We start from the raw sequence: 22,959 nt of genomic DNA on the forward strand, positions 1-22,959 counted from the left end.
TTATTATTATTTGACTTATGTAGTGCAACGTGTCTACATTATTGAAAATTTAATGTATTTCAGATATCATTTTCGGCATTTATTACAAATAATAGTTATTAAAAATATTTCTTTTTTTCCATTAGAAGTCATCTGGATGTATTTATACAATTTATTTATAGTTTAATATAACATTTTTATAGTTTCACGTTTTTTATAAACACGAGTAAAAAAACATAAATAGCAAAATAAAAATACAAGTAAAAAAAGAATAGTTATAGTTTTAAAAAGATAATTATAATTTTTTATTTAATTTATTAAAAATACACATATACATATTTAACATTAATATAATAAAATTATTGTTTTTAATAATATTAAATTAACGAGTTTTTTATATAATTTTAATTAAAATATATTTAACTATAACAAATAATTAATAACTTGTTATTTTGATAATTAGATATTTATTTAATAAATTATTATTGAAAATGGTAAAATATGAATATTGTAAATTAACAAATCTAAAAAAGGTTCTAGTTTTATTTACTAAAATTTTACTAAATTTGCCATTGAACTGAAAACAGTCAAAGAGAAAAACTTAAAAGCGCAAATACAATAAATGTCCGCTCTTTCTCCAACGCCCAAGCAAATTTTATTAGACGCGATTACTCGCCTTCAATACTCAAGTACACCCGAACAAGTACTTTCATATGAAACTCTTCTCCATAGTAGTTGGATCATACCAACAATCCTCTCTTTATTTTCAGATCCTTTGGCACCACAACTTCACCTTCAACTTTCCATATTATTAAAACGTGTTGTTGTCATGCGTTATAACGATTTGGACAGCCAGAATCAATTATTAATTATCGATTCAATATTTCCTCTTATTTGTGCTTCACGTGATTTTTCAATGAGGAATCAGTTTGGCGAAGTCGTTAAATTTATTTATACAAAAGATTTTTACCCACAAAACGTTCAGTGGCTTTTTGAAAACATTTCTTCTCAGACCGAAGGCGTCATCCAATGTTTTGCTTTCGTTTTTCGAGCAAACAGAAACGTTTTGGTCAAGCCAGAAAATGTTATGTATAACATTTTTTTGAGTCTCTCAAACGTCTTTTTTTCAATTGTTGAAAAAATTTCTGAAACGAATAATTTGTGGAACGCAAAAATTGTGGAAAACGTAATTTCAATTCTGGCGGACGTGACAACTTGTGGGGTTCCCGAAAAACTTATGCAACAGGTTGGGAAGTGGCTTTATAAAACAACTGATTTAATTCAGTTGAATATAGGCGAGAAATCTACAAAATATTTGTTCAGGTTTCTGAATAACATTTTCCAGCTCAACACTCTCATATTAGAAAAATGTTATTCGTCGTTTTTCCATATCAACGTCAAAATGCTATTAAATTATGGTTTTTTATTATTAACCAAAACAACGTCACCAAAAATTGAGTTTTTGATCGAGATGTTTGTCTGGTGTTGCTTGGACTTTGAATGGATTTATTCGTTCGTTTTATTGGACTTGGAGAGAGTGCTTTTATGTGTGATTCCAAAATTAAGACTTTCAGAGGAAGATGTGACATTATTATTAAGTAACCCAGTACTCTTTTTACACCGAGAGGAAGACAAAAAGTATGAGACGGTGAGTGGGTTTTCTGCTGGCAAGAAATTGGTGAAAAAATTGTGCCAAACATTCGATGGATGCAAAAGTGTGTTTTTGTGCGTCATCCGTTTTCTGACACAAGACAGTTGCCGCCATTTTTATATCCTAGAAGGCTGCGTCGTTACGCTCGTTTCAATCTCGAATAACATAAAACGCAAATTTGAGAGCAGCATTGAAAATGTTATCCAGATTGCTGTCACTTTGATGAAAAGTCAAAATCGTGTTGAAATTTACTATGGTCTTGTTCTTCTCAAAGAATTTTCGTCGAACGTATTTCAATCACTTTCCACTTTGACTTTTGAAAAACTTCAAACCCACCGACTGTATTTTGTCATACAAATGTTATTTGCTTTTATAGAAAACAATGACTATGTTCAGACTTACTACGCAGTTTTATGTTTAAAAAACTTAATCACAAATTTACCAGAACGTATAGTTAAAATACTATTGACTAAAGTCATCACTCTCCTGCGCTACCCGTCTTATGATATCATAAATTTGATGATGCAAATTTTCTCAAATTTCCCGAATCTGAGGCCGTTGTGCCCAGAAGTGTTAAGTCAAGCTTCAAAGTGTTGTTACGAACTCTGCACGTTTTATTCCAGTCTTGACGGAACAGACGAAGACACTAAACACATGAAAGAAGAGACCGTGGATCTGGTGACGCAGATATTTCAAGCACTGTATTGCCTCCAGGCATACGCACCCACCAATACCTCAATTTTTGCGCTTTTATCAGAAATTTTGAAGAACCAATTACCTATAACTCAACGTATCACCCACTCAATCTCGTCTGTTGTTGGAACGATCGGAGAACTTCAGGCGCAAAATTGCAACAATTTTGAACTGTTGGAAAGACAGCTCGAGTTGTACCTTACCAACGCGAACATTGAAGAAAGTGCTGGACTTATTCCCGCGCTTTCAACACTCGTTTCAATATGTCCAAGCGTTGTCAACAGAATGTTTATCAATGAATTTCTTACAAATGAAGTGTTTGTGATGTACGAAGATGACTATGTTTTGGCCGACCTCACGTTCTTGGCGAAGATGTGCGTTATACATAACGTCATTCGACCATCTGATGCTGTTGAACCGTTTTTAGCGGTGTTTGAAAAATGCGAGGAATGCTCTAAAGAAAAGATACTCACGACAATATTTACAGCGTTTCTTGTGGGGGGCCAAGAGCTTCTTTTGTTCTTCGAAGAGAACAGAACAACAAACTTTTTCTTGAAAAATGTGATGGAATTCGAGACAGGCGGTAACTTCTACATCACTAAAATACACTTCTTGGCGCTATCTGTTGGGCTAGCGTTTACAAATTATTTCGAACCTGATAAGGTAGTTAAAATTTTACTGAAAGAAATGGCTCTTCTACAAAAGCTTCGTGGTGCGAATAACCAGCTGTTTCTTGCAATGGAAGATGGACTTATTGACGAGAGCAGCAGCGAAGGTAAAGGAGAGGAAATTGCAGAGGAGCGTTGCAAGGAAATACTGAACATCAATGAAATGGATGTTTTCATAAAGAACTTGAGGAACGTTGCGAACGGAGGATTACTGAAAGGCATTACTCAAGAAGAGGAGCATATTGTTGTAATGTTATTAAAATGATTTGATTGTAAGTTTCAAGTTTACAACCAAATGTAACCATTTGAGGGATTGTTAATAGTAAATCAAATTACAATAGAATAATAAAACTTGAAGGTCGAAATTCATATAAAAATCCAACAGAATTTGTTTGGGTGAAAAATTCCATAAAAACAACCAAAAAGAAGGTTCTTTGGATCTTTAAAACAGATCGTTTCAGATGCGAGAGATAATCATCAGCACCTTTCCATTTCTTGAGAAGTACAAATACACGACTCTTAAGCTTTCTCAGAACCAAACCTTTTTTGCTTTAGGTGATGAGACGACGGTGACCATTTTGTCTATTGACGAGAAGATGAAGCATTGTATAGAAAACGTGATGTCGTTCAATTGGGCGACTTTAAACAATTCTGAAACGTTAGTGTATCAACAAGGCAAATTTCTCTATTTGTTCGACGTTGTTACACAGAAGAGTTTTGTTCTTCAAGACCTTCCCTCGAGTAAAAAAGTATCTATCGATTCGTACTTAGACTCTTTCATAGTTATTTCTCCATTAGAATCGCTAAATACATACGACGTCAATGTCTACGACTCGTCTCTTCGGCTCTTCAATTACACTTTAAACGATGTTAACACATTCACTACACAACATCAGTTGACTCTTTTCCTTCATTTTGATTATACAGTAACTATCATTTCCCCAAAAGACCCCCACAAATTATCAGCAACTTTGCCATTTCTGAAGGTCCAAATGCCCGACGTGCAATCGTTCTCCTTTGGCGAGAAATTGTCGAGTTACATCTTCAGTAACGGGAAATGCCTTCTTTCGTTCAAGCCAATAACAACAGTCATTGACAGTCCATATAAGGAATTACTGTTGATGGACACGATGAACAAAATGTTGTTTGAAACGGTAGAACTTCCATTGAACAAGGCATTTTCAACACACATCTTTGTCTCCCAAACAGGAGTGTTTGTATTACAAAGCGACTCGACGACGTTTGAGTTGTCCAAAATAGGAGGAGACGAGAAGATCACACAAAAGAACATTCAAATGGTCTATGGAACTGTTTTTCCTTTGTACTTTACTGGACAAAAGTTGGTTGTAGCGGTGCCTAATGATTCCAGGAGAATGTTACTCACTTTAATTAATGGAGGATTCTCAGAACTGATTGGTGATATAACACGCTTAAATCCACAATTTGCAGTGGACTCTGCGGATTCAAGAGTCTTAATTACTTTAGAACACGCCTTGGAAACAGACGATTTGAATGAAGTCGACAAAACAGTGAAGATATTACTTGAAAAAGAAGACTTGCAACTCCTTGTCGAAGCGCTGAAAATATTTGAGGAAAATATGGTATTAGAAACGTCATACGAGTCGATCCAAGCGTGTTTGAAGATAGTGACGAAAGTGGCGAAACGCGAGTTGATGCAGAACAAAGACATTTTAAGTCGAGTTATATTAAAGATTGGGGAACTTGAAAAGGAGCGAAGTACCATTGAGAGGAACAAATTGAGGAATTCCAAGAGTGAGACTGTGAAGTGTTTGAACGAAGTCGAACAGACGCTTAAACTTGTGAAAGTCGAAGAACTGATACACCCCGAGAAATTTGATGATCTCATATTACATGGAAACATCTCATCTGCAGAGAAAAGGGACAAAGATATTATGATGAAAGGCCAAGGATTGATATTGTCTAAAGCCGTCAAAGGAGACTTTGATAATGCAATTCGGATTTCTCTGCGACTTGGTGTCGTCGAATTCTCTTTGATGCTTTTGAGGATCATACTGAACACGACAAACAGTCATTTACGAGAGGGTTGTATCCATATCTATAAGGAACTTGAATACCCAAAATTTGAGTTTGACGAAGAGTTCATTAAAACGTACGACGCACAAGACCATACAAATAACAAGGAAGAGAAATATGACGAATTTTTACCTAGCAAGATCGAAGAGATTCACGAATTTGAAGGTGACGTCTCCAAAAGTGTTTCTGAACGGTTTCATATAGCAGAAGTGATACAAAATGTGAAGAAAGAACATGTTGTGATTCGTGTGAATGACACACTGTCTGCGGACAAATGCGAGAAGACAATGATATTGATCGAGAGTGGGGAGTTGCGACAGCAGATCTCTGTGAATGATGCGATGAAGTACTTTATAAGTCACAATGAATACCAAAAAGCTATTCGGTGGATAGAAGAGTACAAATTGCAATTCAGTGGGACTCAAGAGATCTGGGGACTGTGGCGCATTGTTCAATATTACGCAGTCAATCCAACAAGAAGACTCTTAGAAGAATATCTAATGAGTCACTCGATGGTGCCTGATGAGGCGTATTTGAAATACACGAAGTGCCAAATTACACATCCCATGAAGAGTGCGGATGAGAAGAAACAGAGTGAGGCGTTAGAGGAATACAAGAAAATCCAGTTTCTGCCTTTAATAGACTCTGCTATCGAAAATTTCAAGATCCAGAAGTATCCGATCATGTGGATGAACCAAATTAAAGCGCTGCACGCGAATATTGAAGACGCCATTCTGATGAACACACTTAAATTCTTGGACGCACCAATTCCACTGGATTTGAATATCCAAAGCATCGTCTTTGGGATGTTAACATCGAAACCTTTATTAGCGAAAATACTGAAAGCATTCTTTAATCGAGAAGAGAAGGTGAAGAAGGTCGAGGAGTGCAATGGCGTGTTGACATCATCAAATGGGGATATAACCCTCCCACAATTTTATTCTGGGTCGTTCCAAGTGGTCTATGACCCGTACTTAACGAAACCGCTTGGATTTGTACCACGAAAGTGTGTTCCACAGACGCGAAATGTATTAGACGCGAAGTACTATCTCTTAGAGAAAGAGTGCGTTCGAGCACTTCTAACAACACCAGAATTGACAATTGAGGAGATGTGTAATGTTGTTATAACAAGTCAAAATGATGTCAGGACAACATGTGTGTTTTATTTGAATGATCCATACTTAAGACTGGTCATAGTATTACACGAAGATTTAAGTAATAAGTATGGCTTGATCTTCAATAAGTACCCAAGTCTCAAGGCCATTCAAAAAGGGAAAGAACTTGATTACGCCAAATTACTGAATGGAAGTGCAGAGATAAAATTGGAGTTTATGAAGTGCTACGAGGAGGTCTTTGGAAATGCATATCCATCGCCTGTTGAATTTGACCGAATAGGATTCCTGAGAAATTACTTCAAATTGCCACAAAGTACTTTGCAGCTCCAAGTCCTAGCGAGAAATCAAGCATTCATAGAGACTATAGTCTACTCCGACAAACACGGATTTGACTGGAGTGTTGTGAAAGATATTATAGTGCAATACAGTGGCGATTCTGCTATAGCAAAACATGTTGCTTCGATCTTGGGTGCATTGTCCAAGAATAGTGGAGATAGAGGACTCTTGACTATGTTGCTTGAGTACACGCCTTTAGAAGCGTTAGCTGTCTTTATTGAGTCTTCTAATAAGACTATCGAGTCTGTGACGAATAGAATATTGGAAATGGTCAATATGGATATCAGTTGTCACATGCTTTGCATTGCATTGTCCCTCTTTGATTCAAAGAATGCGATTCGACACTTCTTCGACGTCTGCTGGAATATCAGCCAAACGTACTTTGAGAAGGCGGAAGAGTCTGCAAAGCAAATGAAAATGTCTGAAGGCTTAATAGGAGACGAAGAATGGAGGAAGAAGATGATAGAGACAGTCTTAGACATAGAAGTCGAGTACTTCCAAATTCATTCTCCGATGCGGTTACAGAAGTTGATTGAGTCTTTAGAAGGTCAAGATCTTGGTCAACGTGTTGAGTTGAAGATAAAGAAGTTCTGCAGTATTATTCGCATCATTGAGGTGACACAAGTCAATTTGAAATTGACGGAAGACTCGAGTGAATTTATTGAGAAGATGTCGCATGCGAAGTGTTTTAAAGAAGCGTACGACCACATTATAGTATTTGATCCTATTAAGATATTTGGTGTTATAGAAAAAGAAGCGGATCAGATGGTAGAGAAGAAAGTGAGTTGGGAAGGTATCAATGAGTTCTTAGAGGCGAAGAAGAGTCCAGCTTTGGATGTGACGAAATACTTCCAATCGAAAATTGATAAGATCTCAGCACTAAAGAATGAGAAGAGTTTTAAAGAGATCAACAAAGAGGTAGTTGGACTCTTACTCTTCAAAGAGAAGTGGTTTGAAAAACTGGAGAGGGAGAACCCGAATGGGATAGTCCTGCAATTGCACGCGGAGAATAAACAAATGTTGATGACGTACCAACAAGCCATGAGAGAGTCTGTACCTGTTGAAGCGTTAATTAATCCAACAGAAGAGAGTGTGTACTATGTGTTAAGTACTTCTAATTATACATTAGCACAACAAATGGATGAGACTGTACACACGGAGGAGATACCGATATTCACGCAAGTTTTGCACTTTGTCTCGTCACAAGAGTCATATCAGAAAGAATTAGAAAGTGGATTGAAGCACATAGACGAGCTTTCTATAAATAGTAAACATATCACAACAGCAGTCGAACTGTTAAAAATACGGTTTGAAATGATCTATAAATACTTTGATGACAAGTCACTGGTATTGGTCGTGTTATCGTCGTCGGCAGACTACAACTCGAAGGTGTTTGACTTCTTGCAGACGATAATCAGTTCTAAAGTGCTTTCAAAGCTTGCGACAAACACACTGAAATGGGCAAAGGTGTTCCAGGACGCGCGACGCTTTGTCGATGCGGAACATATTGACCAAAAAGAGCTTGGGAAATTCCTAGCGAGTAATTTTGTGGAAGTGACGGACAACGTTCGGTCGTGTAATGTGATGGGGTGGTCGACGCCAAACATGTTGAATTATTTGAACATCTTAAAAGACCAGTCGGACATAGTTTTGCCTTTGTTGCAATTAACAGAAAACATACCAAAGACAAACACGTTGTGTGAAGCGTTGATTCTTTGCCACACTGCAGCAAAGAACACGAATAGTGCGTTACTCATGGAAAAGGTGCTTGGGAAGATTAAAACTTCTTTGGTGGTCTTTTTAATACCACACAACCATGCGTATCTTGTAAGAGTTATTACACGTACAAAAGCATATGAAGACGTTCAAATTAAAGAAGTGAATAACCCGCCAACCACATTAGTTAGATACTTTGTGAAAAAGGCACTGACGGACTCTGAAGTGGATTACTCCGTCTTGTTACAAACGAACGACCAGAAGGACGCATTTGAGACTGGATTGTATTACCAGTCGGACTTGGCTGCAGTCAAAGACGAACTTGGGACATCGAGTCCTCTCTATGAAAAGATCTTTACGGACATTTATATGTTCTTGAATGACTCCATGGAAGGCGGGTCAATGTACTTTGAAAAGGGGAATAAAATACTCAATGAAGCTATTAATAAAATGACAACGAAGCGCGGGAGTGTCGAGATTGTAGTTTCTGACTTGAATGAAGCGTTAGAATGTTATCTCAAAGCGGTGGTGTTCTTTTGTAATGGACAAGAGTATTACCGAGCGAATAAGTGTGCGCGACAGATCAACTTAATTGCACTCCAAATGTTCTATAATAACGTCCAACTGCTTGGGTTGTCCAACGACAAGGCCAAAATCCAACTCCAATATTTCTGGTTTGCAGAAGACGCACAACTCTACGCAGACGCTTATGACTTAGCGGAAGCCAAGAACTTCATTCCCGCGTTATTCGAGCAATGCGTTGTGAAAGGCAATTTGAAGTATCTTGAGGAGTGGAGGAGTTACTATGAGATGGACAAAAGACTGTGGAATGACGTTATGGAGTACGTCGAGAAGCCACAGAAAGTCATTAAGAAGAAAGAAATAGAAGAACGGAAGAAGGCGTTCATAACAGCTGCGACGATGTATTGGCCCACGTTGTTTTGTGAAAACGGGGTGGCAATTAAACAGATGATCATTGTTCCTGAAATGAAAGAGTTGATCAGGAACGCTGGTGTTGCTCGCATTATAGAAATTGACCCAATTATCGCGTTAGATGATTGAACTGAATTATTTTGTTATTTGCTCTGCTCGAGATTGAGGTTTTTAATGTTTTTTATTACTCAAAGAAAGTACAATTGAAATTTGTCGTATTATAATTTAATAGAAAATATTAATAATATTTTAATACAGTAGTATCAAGATGAGTTTTGGTATTTAAAGAGAAAGAACACCAAACGAAAACCTATCAATTGTATTTCGATATTTCATTTCTTTTTTGTTTCTCTTTTATTATACTAAAAATATAGTTTTTTATAGTATGATTACTAGTTAATACCAAATTGAAGAGAAAAAGAAGAAGACGAAAGAGTGTTTTTCAAATGTGTTTTGATATTGAAATTCCCATTCAATTTGAACATTTGCAGTGGAATTTTTGAATAGAAATTGCGAGTTATAAATAAGGCACATTTTTGAAATGTGAAAAGATGAACAGAAAAGTAGAAAAACCCTTCTATTGTTATTATTTCTTTGTACTAATTTATAATATAGATCTTAATCAAACAAAGTAATGCAAAGTCTTAACGAACCACCACACGCGTCAACAGTCGACGACACTGAACATTCCCCTCTTCTTGCGACTCAACCATCAGGTCTTCAATATAATCCACCTCAATTGAATATACCAACTGCTCCTCAAGTGGATAACGGACTGGTTTATAACCCTCCTCAACAACCAATGCAACAACAACAGTTCCAACAACAAACACAACCTATCACACCTCAACAACCTTCAGTTCCTCCTTTCCAACAACCACCACAACAACCTTCAGCACCCGATGTGATTTATAACGAACCACCACAATATAACGGCGCAGTAATTGGAACTACTCTCACCGAGTCATACCAATCAAATCCAATTCAATACCAACAACCAACACAAACCACCCCTATTATTAACCAACAACAAACATACCCAAGCCAACAGTTGCCTGCTATCTCGTATACCCCTTGCCAAGTATTCTGCTCACATTGTAATAGACTTGTGATTAGTCATGTCGACTATGGAAATGGAACTTTGGTCTGGATCATCTGCTGTGTGTTGTGCATCATTGGATTACCTTGCTGCGCTTGCATCCCTTGCTGCATCACTGATATGAAGGACGCATATCACAAATGGTTTGTTTTTATATTGTTATTGTAAATTAATAAAAATTAATAAAATTGTACTGATCAATAGTCCAAACTGCAAAAACTTGTTGTTTGTCAAGTCACGTATTTGAGTTTTTTGTTGCTTTATGTTACCATTTTTTTAAAAATAATTCAGTAGCACTAAGACTCAATGTGAATAAGATTTTTTATAGAGGAATTCTGTTCATTTTTTTAAATCAAATCTATTTATTTACTATAAAAAACTATTCAATAGAATTGAGTGCAAAACACTCCTTTCTATTCACTGAATGATAAAAAGTAATCAGAATGATTATCATCGTCACGTTGGATCGAAAGCAAGAACTGCAATCTTAACAACACTTAGACAAATGCCTCAAAACATCATATTACCAGAGCCTGGTAGAACACCAGGATAAAAGTACTAATACATTTTAATAATATCTAGTAAAATCCGTCATTTTTAAATTATGGGATTTATTTGTAATTTTTATTAGTATATATTAATTAAATTAATCTATCAAACTCTTTAACTTTTATTATAATTATTTTTTTAATTTATTATAATAACTATAATTTACAACAATTATAGTTTTGATAAAAATACAAATTTGTTATAAAAATCAGACATTCCATGACTCAAATTATTTTTAATGTAATTTATTTTAATTCATAAGATTTTTATTTAACGTTTTTGTTTGGATAAATTCCATTTTAGTTATGTTTATTGTATTTTTTATTTGAAAATTGCTGACTATTTTCATCAAATTTCATTAATTTTCTATTAATACTAATAATCCGTATTAAAAAATTGAATGTAAAATACAAAAATAGTACAATGTAACAAAAAGTTGTTATTGAGTTGACGTTATTTATATTTTCCCGATAGAAGAGTCAAACTGAACCACACACAACACTGTAACGATGAAAACATGTTTTTGAATTAAAAACGAAACAAAGAAATAACACTTTCAAAAACGAATACAATTACAAAATTTTAAAAAGTTGAGCAATTTCTTTGTCTTGCTTCCCAAAGCAAAAAGGCAAATCGGTATTGGCGTTTGCCATCTTTTTTTCCATCTCATTGCTGATGTTCCTCCCAATCTCTGAAATGGTCTGTTTTGTCAACACGACGTTATTAAAGTGGATTTCTTTGATCGACTCTTTCACGCTCCCCTTCGACCCGGAAGTCTTTTTTGTTTTAATATCAAAGCCCATGTCTCGTGCAAAACTGATTAAGAGTCTGATCACTTCTGTTATCCTATGTACGTCCTTCCGTCGATTCACCGTCTTTTGAGTCACTCCATTCTTCAAGTCTTCGTTTTGCAGCACTTTAATTTGTTGCTCTACGATGTTATTAAAGTAAACTGGCTGACTATCATCGGAAGTGAATTGAATGATCTTCAGAAAGGGGATAGTGAGCTTACTTTTCTTCAGTGGGTGTTCAACTGTTATACTATATGTTTTGTTAATTAAAGCTAAGAGTATAGCTTGTTGTTCTGCTTGATAATTTCTCGAGACTCGAAACCCAAAGATATATCGCTCGTTCGCATCTTTGGACTTCTTCTTCTCACTCAAAGGGGATATCGACTTCTCCTCTTTTTTGATCTCTCTGGAGTTTGAGTAAGTGTCCAAGTTCGCGGAGGCGTCACTCTCGTCATATTCATAAGAAATCATCCCATTCCCAAGAACAGTCAGTTTCAAAGACCTTTGAGTAAACGCGCTCATGATCGTCAATGTGCCTCTGGCGTATTCCATCAGTCGACTTTGGAGTTTCTTTTCTTTATCAGTCCATTTCCTCTTTTCTTTACTCTATTAAAACGGCGTATAGAAATGTTATCTTATTTTTGTTTATGAAAAAGCTGTAATTCTGTTTGTGAGAAAAGTTCCAACGTATTTACTATCCATATAACAATATTTACTATTTTTTATAATAATGCTCTTTTGAATCATCTGACAATTACAGTCGTATTTCTCTTCATTAACAGATTGATTTGTAACTAATCTTCGGGAAACTTACCAAAATGTTGTTTTCCGATTTCTGTTTTTTGTTTTCGCCATCAGTAATTACTCCCTGTTGACAAAAACTCCCCATTCGACTCTTGAAAACTATATGTATAGTACATTTAACTAGAAAATAATAGTTTCATTCATTTTAGCCCAACTCCTTCACCAAAAATGAAAAGTGAAGTTATTGACTAAAAACGGCAAATATTGTATATTTCCATTGTGTTCCATTTTATTTATAGACATGAAAATGTTCTGAATAGTTCGGTACGAAAATAGATCAACTTTTGTATCAATTGCATTATTGCCCGAACTAACGCGATAACTCTAGCTATCTTTTTTTTTATTTTACGTAAAAGTACATAACATTTTTCTATTTTTAAAACACCAAAATTTTTAAACTTCATAAAACTTATTTAATGGTTTTTATAAATAAACTTTATAAAACCAAATAAAACGGCTTTATGGTTTTACTTCAATTTCCCGTTAATTTAGTTTTTTCAAATGTAAATTTATAAAAATAATTGCAAAATATTGTTTTTAAATATAGTTTGATATATGTAATATATATTTAGTTTTGATACTATAATAATATGTTTTATTGAAATACCATCTTTGACTTGTTTGGTTGACACAATCGGTGTTTGCCGCAATTGTACTCGAAACCATTAATAAATAACACAATATAGTAATTATATAATATAAATCAAATGCTTTTCAGTATTACGGCCATTTTGTCTATCAAAAACATTTTTAGAATTAGTATGACAAAATTGTAACAAAAACAACTGAAAAGTTGTTTTTGTTACAATGGGGTGTTTCTCAGTCCAAATCGTTTCACAGTTCAATTGTTTTATGTTTTAGTTATCATTCATTACACTCAAATTGGTAAAATATAGTTCATTTATAATTGTTTTACTATAAAGTACTAGTTTTGCGTTTAGTTGTCAAACTCCAATTATAATAATGCACAATATATCATTCAATCATTTTCTTCCCCATCATTCCCGCTCATCAACGTTGTTATAAAACTCATCGAACTCTTCACTCTGCGGCAAATTCTCCTGGACATTCCCTTCACTTGCATCTCTCACATCTTCGCCTTCCTCTTTAGTATTCACATTTTCCTCTTCCATCTTCTTTAATTCTTCTTCGCGTGTCTTCTTTACTTCGTCCCATTTCTCTTCGATCCTTTTCACCCGGTCATCTTCATTGTTATCTTTCTCAAATGCAATGTATTTCTCAAAGACATCGTCCTTTTGAGTATACCCAATCGCACACCCAAAAGCTTTTCGTGCCAATGAGATGAAGTGGTTGCGTACACAAAACTCCGCAAAAGCGACCCAGACCTTTTTGAATGTGAATTGTGCGTGTGGAATCAGTTTCAGCGCAATTTCAAAGATGTGTTGTGCTCTCTCGATGTTGTTGTGCTTCTCTTCAAATCGCGCATACAACACCCAAAACTCAATGTATCGGGTCCACGCACTTTTCTCACACTTTTGTGGAACAGTACTAATCACTCGTTCAAACAACTCTCTCGTGTTCTCCTCACTTTTGATTTCGTTCATCTCCATCATGATATAGTCGAACCAGTAATTGTAATTCTCGCGACTCGTTTGCACCTCCGTTTCATATGTAAACCTCTTCATCGCATACACAGCAAAGTCGACCTCTTCCATCTCTCCATTCGCCTTCTCAAAATCAACATACTTCTCATATAAAAGGGCAGCAGACAGCTTCCCAACGTGGTCAATACCATACTTCAAGATCTCTCGTGCTCTTTCAAGCTCCCCTACAGACACTTCAAAATTCGCAAACTCTTCATAAAACCCATTCTCACACAATTCCTCGTGTTTCCCCATCTCCTCAAACACACCACGCGTTCTCTCATCACCACCAAATCGTTTCTCAAATTGAATCCACTCAACATAAATTGTCTCAGTCTTACATTTCTCCGTCGCTCGAACAAACAGCTTGCGCGCTTTCTCGACTTCTTTGAGGCGAATTAAGTATTTGATATAAGACATCCACGCATACTCATTCGGATCAAAGGTCATCCACTTCTCAAAAATCTCCTCGCAGTGGCCATAGTTACCAACCGTCTCCTCAAGTTTCACATATTTGTACCACAAATTGTAGACCATCGGAAGTAAGTACGTGGCGCGTTCCAAAACGTTTCTTGCGCGATTGACTTGACTAATGCGTAACTCGAAGTCGGCGTATTTACTCCAAAGCTCTCCTTTAGTGTAGTCCTGTTCTAATGCTCTTTCATAGATCGACCGCGCTCGGGTGTACTCTCCTTGGTCTTCTTCCCACGACGCGTACTTGATCCAACTCCTTGGATTCTTTCGCTGACTCGATACAAGTGCTTCGTACTCCTTTCTCTTGCTCAATCGAAATGACATCAACTCCTCTTCATCATGTATTGTGATTTTGGGCGCTTTGTATGAGATTTGTTTGTTGTCTTGTGCTTCTCTAATGAGTTGTTCGGCTGTTATTTGGATCTGTGCGTACTCCTTATTCTTCGCCTTTGCCTCCCCACGTTGTTCACTCATTGAATTAATTTTTCTAGTTCTTTCAATTAAAAGAACTAGAAGAAGCCGTCTGTCTGTTAGTACTCCGTTTGAAACAAGGTAAACTATTTGTTAATGGTAAATTAAACTAATAAATCAATTTAAAATGTCTTCATTGCGAAGGTGACATATCCGACATGTCCCTTAACCATTCCAGTCCGCTGTGTTAAAACCTCTTCTGGCATCCCGTCTTCTCTCTTTTTTTCAGAGCCTCTGACACTGTAGGGCAGGATAACATTTTCTTTTGTGAGTAAATTAGTGAACCGGTTGTCTCGTTTCAGTTCCTCGCAAGATCTTTGGATTTGCTCGATGCATGGACAGAAGCAACAGATCTTCCCACCAGGTCTTAATATATTGTAAGCGTTTGTAATTGCTTGGTCGACGTTTGGAAGGTCCAAAAAGACACAATCGGCATCCCCAAATGCTAACTCGTTTTCGACAACAAAGCCCTCTTTCACAGCATCACGCAAGACCACAGTGATAACGTCTTTAAACCCCATTTCGTTGAAGTCTTCTTGTGCTTTCAATTTGCGTTGCTCGTGGAATTCGAATGTGAATAAGTGCCCCTTTCCTCGGACTTCCCCAAACTGAAGACGTGAAGCAAAAGCAGCCGACAAACAGCCGGACCCCGTCCCAGACTCGACTATGATACTGTCCGGAGTTATATCAAAATAGGCTAAAACGGGAGCTATTGTTTCTTGATACAACACTTGTGTTCGATGTGTGATGACTGTTGTATATAACGACGGACAGTTTTTCAGAAAGTAAACCGAACCCTCGGAAGTGTTAATTGAGTCTCCGTAGTGTTTCCCTATGATATATTTGCTATGGGGGAAGTTCCCCAATTTGTTCTGGAAAATCTTCCCTGCAGCAACTTTAATGACACTAAAACTGTTTTTGTTCATATACATGACCACATGGTCCCCTTCATGTATCTCCTCCTCCAATGTGTTCATTACTTTTTCTTGTTCATTTTAATTAAAATTAATAGTAAAAATTCGTAGGTTTTCTTGTAAAGACTCAACACCCAAAAATTAACTAGTCATCATTTTTTTAATATTTATACTATAAATTAATCTATTGAAAGTCATGCGTGTTTTATAATAATTTTATAATAAAATTAACTAAATAAAAACTAAACGAATCAATCAATAATCGAACCCAGTAAACAATGGGACTTTGATGTATTTAATCTTCACCTTCATAGTCAAATCAACCGACGCCAAATTCTCTAACCCCGACGGTAACACTTCCACCATTTTCTCTGTGCATGCAATGACATTTTCAGTGAGTTCCTTTTCGCTCATTGAAAGTGAGCCAATTGCTGCTGTAATCTCGCCATGTGAGATACCCATCATCACAGCAGTGCCCTGCATGATTCTATCAAACTCGAATTTAAGTTTGTCTTCTTTCACATTGATTGGGATGATACACTTGCCGGACATGACCTCCGCGTCGAAATACGATCTTCGGAGGTATAAGTATCCACCCTCCATCAAAAAGAGGTCGTATTTATCCGCCAACTCGCGTTGCATCGCGTGAGTGTAATACCTCTTTTTAAGCTGTTCGAGTGTAATCACTTTTGCTTTGATCCCCACCTTTTTCATTCGCTCTTTCATCACATCTTTTGCGGTGTTTGTGAAGATGCACGCAGTCAAATCTTTCTTGATTGGGTGTGGAAGAGGGCTAAGCGTTAGTTCTCTTCGATGCGTCTAAAGACAAATTCCACATCAATAGTATTTTTTATCATTAATATATAGTAAAAGTAGGGTTTTCAACAAGATGAAACAAACATGAATTGGAAGGTAGGTTGACTGTCTTTGTGTGTGTAACATCCGAAACAGAGTTGAATGATCTTATCCTTAGAGAACAAGTCGATTGTATTATCGGCTTCGGTGCTCTTTTTGTTGATGTCTTTGAGCACTTGAACAGCCTCTGTGATCAATTTAGGATTGATAGTGGTGAACTTTTGAAGCTTAGCATCTTTCACGATGATCTCTTTACCGTCCAGAAATAGATTAAAGTCTTTGTCGCCAATTGTTTCAACGATTTGATGATGTGCCTCATCGGCAGTCATTTTGCTATATAAAATGTCTTCGAAGTGTTGGTAATGTTTGAAACTTTCTTCTTTCTTTTCCTCTTCATTTACTTCTTTCTTGTCATCAGTTTGAAGGTCTTGTGGCGCTTCGCTCGACGAATCGTCATCGGCTTCCTTTTCTTCGACTTCTTTTGGTGCTTCTTCACTCGTTTCTTTGGACTTTTCTTCACTCTGAGTCGATTGAGAAGACTTTTCTTCTTCTTTGGAAGAGACATCGGCCACTTCAGGCTCCTCTTCTTCGACTTTTTTCTCTTCTTTCTTCTTGTGTGACACCTGCTTATCCTTTTTAAACGACGCTCTCTTGTTGTTTTTGCTGAATTTTGGCATTGATTCTACTTTCTGAGTTAAACCTAGTCTAGACCTTTCCAATGATATTTTTAACTATACACCTTAATCGATAGTAATACTATAACTTCTTATTCTAATTAGCTTTTGTTTTGTTCCCAAGTTAATTATTTTGCACATTTAATAATATATAAACTATTTATATTAAATATATTCTATTAAATATAACACTTGAATGGAACTTGTTACTTACTTTTTCAATGCGTTTTAACGAATATCCCCATCAACGCGATAAAAATCAACAACAAGAGCACGTTGTGGCATACCATCATTTGCTCCTTGAACGTCAACTTTGTCATTTGGTTGGAGACTCTGATTACTAACCCCTTTTGTGTAGCTTCCTCATCTTTTTTGATCTCTTCAAACAACTCAATGTACTTCTGAACGTCCTTTCGACACGCTTTCTCAAGCTTTAAGACTAAGTCCTTCTCCTTCTCATCACCTTTCTTCTTCATAATTATATTCCCTTGGAAACATATAGTGGACTCAGTCTTATTAACACTTTGCACAGTCATTCGCGTCTCGACGGTGAAGTAATCTGAGAAGTCCAAGTAGTTCATCACACTCCCAACAATGAGTGTCTCCTTCTTGAGTTGATAGAACTGTTGTACCTGACTTCTTGTGGTGATTTGTTTATTCAAATTTGGCGAAGTGATTGTTGTGATAGTCCGCACTTGACTATTGTCCCCCTTCTCCCAGTCTTCTATCTCCACATCAGACTCTCCTTTCTCCTCAAGCATCTTCTTCTGCGTCTCCTTCGACTTGTCTGATAAAAAGTATTTAAAGAAGTCCAAATGCGTGAATGGGAGAGTTGACTCATGCACTGTTTTCATCTTACTCTGTTTGAAGAATTTCGGCTCTGGCGCGTCGTCAGCCATAAACTGTTTATCCCCACCGTTAGCAACTGTTTTCCCTGAGATCTTTTCACCATAAATTCTGATCATCGTGTCGATGTCCTTCTTCGCGTTGGAGACTCCTTGTGATTCGATTGTTGAGCGCAAGACTGTTTTCTTCATAAAATACACTGCGAAGTCCTCTTTGAAGACACATTGCTTCTCTCCTTTCGGTGTCACAGAAATTTTGTATTCCAGTCTGAAAGTATCTCCGTATGGGACTTCGGGCGTTTGATTGGTTGAACCCAAATAAAGCACATCTCCATCGAAAAAATAGACGGTTTGTGTCACTGTCTTTGCGACTTGTGGACCAAATGGGATTCCTTTCAGTGGCACGGAGAATTCTTCATTTCTTAGATACCCCCACTTTTCGTTCTCTTCAAAGTCAGACACAGCGATGTCAAAGATGTCTTTCTCTGTTAAGATCTGTTTGTAAGTCTCTTTGGCTTCATTTCGAATGAACTTCTCGTAAAAGTCTTTTACGGAGCATTCCAATGTTGCTTCATTCCCAGTTTGAAATTCCGTTGATAACAAAAAGCCATCGAAAGACGCTTTATGTGGTGTGGAGGGCGCGGAGAGTTGGGTGGCTGGGGTGGGCGAAGAAGAAACTATTGAAGTGATTTGGTTGTTATTTTTAAGGCAATATGCGTTCCAGTGTTGTGTCGCTGTTGCGATGAATTTCTCGGAGTTCTCGAGACCACTCACAGTGATTGCCTCGTGTCGGATCAATACAATTTTAAGGACATTGCCTTGTGAAGTGATCCCAGCGATGTCCTCAAACTTCCAGACCTCCGCATTTGATTTCATCACTTGAGGCCAGAAACACACGTGAAGGTTAAAGATATAGATTTTGCCTAGACGGGGTAAATTGGTCTTCAATGAACACTTTGATGCGCATACAAGTGTCTCGCTACACGGCAGACCAAATCTGTCGATGTATTTCTTCATTTCAATTTTTTCCTCTAACACCGATGGAGTTAGTGTGGGGTCTAAGTTTTGCATATAACGGGTGTTTTTTTCAAGTTTTGCTCACTCACTTGAACAGAATCTTTCCTTTCAAATGTAACTCAAAAACGTGAGTTGTTTGGTCATTTGGATCAATACTGTGGTAACTATTATCAAGTTATTTAGAAGCAAATTCACTCAACTGTTACTCTTTTTATCGGATTCTATTTTAAATTGAAATGACTTCGTTCACTTTTTATTGTTTCTTGATTGAATTCTAATTGCCGATATCTACTCTTTCTGTTTAATCATTTTATTGGGTGTAAAATATGTTATTCAAAATGTTATATAAATTTGAAAAAATGGTATTGAAAATGTTTTAAATAAATGGGGAAAATGGTGACGTGGAAGAACATCTCCAAAAATACGAAGTCTTCAAATTTTATAGTAAAAATAATAATAAGAAGAGCTAATAATTTTTTCTTTGTTGAAAAAACACTAACCGATAAATTACTAGTAAAATGTATTAAAATATATAATACAAAATAGAGTGGAGGTTCTTCAAAAATAAAAAATTCAAACTGATCCATATATAATGGAAAGTCCGTACGTGTCGCCTTCGTGTGGATTATTGATTGAACAAATATCCCGAAAAAACGGTATAAAAAAGACCAATAATAGTTGAAAAAGGGTTGTCATAAAAATAACTAAAACGACACGTAGTCGTAAGTACGTGGCAACAATATGTCGGAATATATAAAGTGATAATAGAAAAAAATTATATCATGGCTACAAACAAAGGACCAGCTGTTGGTATTGATTTGGGTACCACATACTCATGTGTCGGTATCTGGCAAAACGATCGTGTTGAGATCATTGCTAACGATCAGGGTAACAGAACTACCCCATCATATGTCGCTTTCACTGACTCTGAAAGACTTATTGGTGACGCTGCTAAGAACCAAATTGCTATGAACGTCCACAACACCGTCTTCGATGCTAAGAGACTTATCGGAAGACGTTTCAGTGACCCAGCTATTCAAGACGATATGAAGCACTGGTCATTTACTGTTATCAATGATGGTAATGACAAGCCATTGATTCAAGTCGAATACAAAGGTGAGACCAAGAAGTTCACCCCAGAAGAAATCAGTTCAATGGTCTTGACTAAGATGAAAGAGACCGCAGAATCATTTGTTGGAAAGACTGTTAACAACGCAGTCATTACTTGCCCAGCTTACTTCAACGACTCACAGAGACAAGCCACTAAGGACGCCGGTACCATTTCTGGAATGAACGTTTTGAGAATTATTAACGAGCCAACTGCCGCTGCTATTGCTTACGGACTCGACAAGAAGGTCGACAAAGAAAAGAACGTCTTGATCTTCGATCTTGGAGGAGGAACATTCGATGTCTCTCTTCTTGCTATTGACGATGGTGTCTTTGAAGTCAAAGCAACCAACGGTGATACACATCTTGGAGGTGAAGATTTTGATAACAGAATGGTCAACCACTTCATCGCCGAGTTCAAGAGAAAGTATAAGAAGGACATTTCTGGCAATGCAAGAGCAGTCAGAAGACTCAGAACCGCTTGCGAAAGAGCTAAAAGAACTTTGTCATCATCTGCCACTGCTAACATCGAAGTCGATCAATTGTTCGAAGGTATCGATTTCTATACCTCACTCACCAGAGCCAGATTCGAGGAACTTAACATTGATCTTTTCAAGTCAACAATCGGTCCAGTTGAAAAGGTTCTCCAAGACGGTAAACTCGATAAAGGAAGCATTGATGATGTTGTCTTGATTGGTGGTTCAACTCGTATCCCAAAGGTTGTCTCCCTCCTTCAAGACTTCTTCAATGGAAAGGAACCAAACAAGAGCATTAACCCAGACGAGGCTGTTGCTTATGGTGCTGCTGTTCAAGCTGCCATTTTGACCGGAAACGGAGGAAAAGCCACAGAAGACGTCTTGTTGCTTGATGTCGCTCCATTGACTCTTGGTATTGAAACTGCCGGTGGTGTCATGACTGCTTTGATCCCAAGAAACTCTACCATCCCAGCAAAGAAGTCCCAAGTCTTCTCAACATACGCTGATAACCAACCAGGTGTCTTGATTCAAGTCTTCGAAGGTGAAGCTTCAATGACCTCACACTGCAATTTGCTCGGTAAATTCGAATTGTCTGGTATCCCACCAGCACCAAGAGGTGTCCCACAAATTGAAGTCACTTTCGATATTGATGCCAATGGTATCTTGAATGTTTCTGCTGAAGATAAGACCACTGGAAAGAAGAACAAGATCACCATCACAAACGACAAGGGAAGACTCTCAAAGGAACAAATCGACAAGATGGTCGCTGATGCAGAGAAATTCAAGGCTGAAGACGACAAGATGAAAGCTAAAATTGAAGCTAAGAATGGTCTCGAGAACTTCTGCTACTCAGTCAAGAACACTTTGAACGAAGAAGTCGGAAAGAAATTGCCAGCTGAAGATAAGACCGCTATTGAAGACCTCGTCAAAGAGACTTTGGAATGGTTGGACAAGAACCAATCAGCTTCTAAGGAAGAATTCGAGGCGAAACAAAAGGAGGTTGAGGCTAAGGTCCAACCAATCTTCACTAAAATGTATCAACAAGGTGCTGCTGCTGGTGGAATGCCAGGCGGTATGCCACAAGGAGGAATGCCAGGAGGATTCCCAGGCGCAGGTGCTGCTCCACAGGGTGGAAACAACGCTAAACCAGCAAGCTCAAAGGGACCAACTATTGAGGAGGTCGATTAAAAAAGTTATAAGTGAGTGGGTTTCATCCTTTGTTTGTATTCTATTAATTGTAAATTATTTATATAGTATATATAATTAAAAATAATCATAATTTATAAAAATATTTTTAATTGAAATTTTTTATTTTAATGAATAAAAAATAAAAAATAAAAATGCAAGAGGTGGGGTTCGAACCCACGCCTTCGAAAAGACTCGTACCTGAAACGAGCGCCTTGGACCACTCGGCCACTCTTGCCATCTTATTATCCTTTACTTAATATGCTATCTATATAAATATACTATATTTATATGAAACAAAAATTATAATAATTATTAAAAAGAAAAACGACAACGGCAGGATTTGAACCTACGCCTCAAATGAGAAATGATTTCGAGTCATACGCCTTGGACCACTCGGCCACGTTGTCTTCTCTCTTTTAAATTAATATTTTTCCATTTATTACTACATATTAATTAGAAAAATAAAGAAAGATATCATTATTTAAATAATAACAGATAAATTTATGGGATTTGATTATATCTTCTTTAGGTTTTTCATTTGGCACAATATTATTGATAATCAAATGAACCCAATGGAATAAGTTATGTTGTGAAAATATATTGAATATGTTATCAACACAACAACAAAGATTGAAAAACAGTTTACAAATGTTAAAATAAAAATTAAAAAAAATAAAAAACTTGATTAAAATAGTTTTTTTAATTAAAAAATATCATTACTTATTGTCCCCTTATAATTATTTATATCATTTTTTTTAATAAATTAAGTTCAAATGAAAAATATTTAAATTTATTAGTTTTTTAAACGTTAATATTTCTTCTATAAATATTTTTATAATAAAAACACTTATAATTAATAGTTTATTAATTATAAGTATAACACAATTTTAGTTCCAAAACCTCACAACAAAAACCAATAAATCAGTTTATTTAAATTATAAAAAA

At 36.5% G+C, this 22,959-nt stretch overlaps 8 protein-coding genes across 8 annotated transcripts; 2 read left to right on the forward strand and 6 right to left on the reverse strand.

Moving 5' to 3' along the window:
• Positions 1–601: 601 nt before the first annotated feature.
• On the forward strand, positions 602–9,275 carry EIN_267930 (hypothetical protein; the record flags this gene model as incomplete). The annotated part of the gene is made up of 2 exons (XM_004257780.1): positions 602–3,243; positions 3,443–9,275. The coding sequence occupies 2 exons, from the start codon at positions 602–604 to the stop codon at positions 9,273–9,275; spliced, it is 8,475 nt and encodes a 2,824-aa protein (XP_004257828.1).
• A 505-nt stretch (positions 9,276–9,780) lies between these two features.
• Positions 9,781–10,798, forward strand: EIN_267940 (hypothetical protein; the record flags this gene model as incomplete). Its single annotated transcript, XM_004257781.1, has 3 exons — positions 9,781–10,388; positions 10,450–10,470; positions 10,681–10,798. The coding sequence occupies 3 exons, from the start codon at positions 9,781–9,783 to the stop codon at positions 10,796–10,798; spliced, it is 747 nt and encodes a 248-aa protein (XP_004257829.1).
• A 568-nt stretch (positions 10,799–11,366) lies between these two features.
• Positions 11,367–12,137, reverse strand: EIN_267950 (hypothetical protein; the record flags this gene model as incomplete). Its single annotated transcript, XM_004257782.1, has 1 exon — positions 11,367–12,137. The coding sequence occupies one exon, from the start codon at positions 12,135–12,137 to the stop codon at positions 11,367–11,369; it is 771 nt and encodes a 256-aa protein (XP_004257830.1).
• Positions 12,138–13,387: 1,250 nt separating this feature from the next.
• On the reverse strand, positions 13,388–14,941 carry EIN_267960 (crooked neck protein, putative; the record flags this gene model as incomplete). Its single annotated transcript, XM_004257783.1, has 1 exon — positions 13,388–14,941. The coding sequence occupies one exon, from the start codon at positions 14,939–14,941 to the stop codon at positions 13,388–13,390; it is 1,554 nt and encodes a 517-aa protein (XP_004257831.1).
• A 119-nt stretch (positions 14,942–15,060) lies between these two features.
• On the reverse strand, positions 15,061–15,915 carry EIN_267970 (hypothetical protein; the record flags this gene model as incomplete). Its single annotated transcript, XM_004257784.1, has 1 exon — positions 15,061–15,915. One exon carries the CDS (start codon positions 15,913–15,915, stop codon positions 15,061–15,063), a length of 855 nt encoding a protein of 284 aa, XP_004257832.1.
• Positions 15,916–16,107: 192 nt separating this feature from the next.
• EIN_267980 (hypothetical protein) lies at positions 16,108–16,578 on the reverse strand (the record flags this gene model as incomplete). The annotated part of the gene is made up of 1 exon (XM_004257785.1): positions 16,108–16,578. One exon carries the CDS (start codon positions 16,576–16,578, stop codon positions 16,108–16,110), a length of 471 nt encoding a protein of 156 aa, XP_004257833.1.
• A 155-nt stretch (positions 16,579–16,733) lies between these two features.
• EIN_267990 (hypothetical protein) lies at positions 16,734–17,384 on the reverse strand (the record flags this gene model as incomplete). Its single annotated transcript, XM_004257786.1, has 1 exon — positions 16,734–17,384. One exon carries the CDS (start codon positions 17,382–17,384, stop codon positions 16,734–16,736), a length of 651 nt encoding a protein of 216 aa, XP_004257834.1.
• Positions 17,385–17,599: 215 nt separating this feature from the next.
• EIN_268000 (hypothetical protein) lies at positions 17,600–19,297 on the reverse strand (the record flags this gene model as incomplete). Its single annotated transcript, XM_004257787.1, has 1 exon — positions 17,600–19,297. The coding sequence occupies one exon, from the start codon at positions 19,295–19,297 to the stop codon at positions 17,600–17,602; it is 1,698 nt and encodes a 565-aa protein (XP_004257835.1).
• Between the last annotated feature and the right edge of the window lie 3,662 nt (positions 19,298–22,959).

Source organism: Entamoeba invadens (assembly GCF_000330505.1).
Source record: "Entamoeba invadens IP1 unplaced genomic scaffold scaff_1105074726705, whole genome shotgun sequence".
Classification (NCBI taxonomy): Eukaryota; Evosea; order Mastigamoebida; family Endamoebidae; genus Entamoeba; species Entamoeba invadens.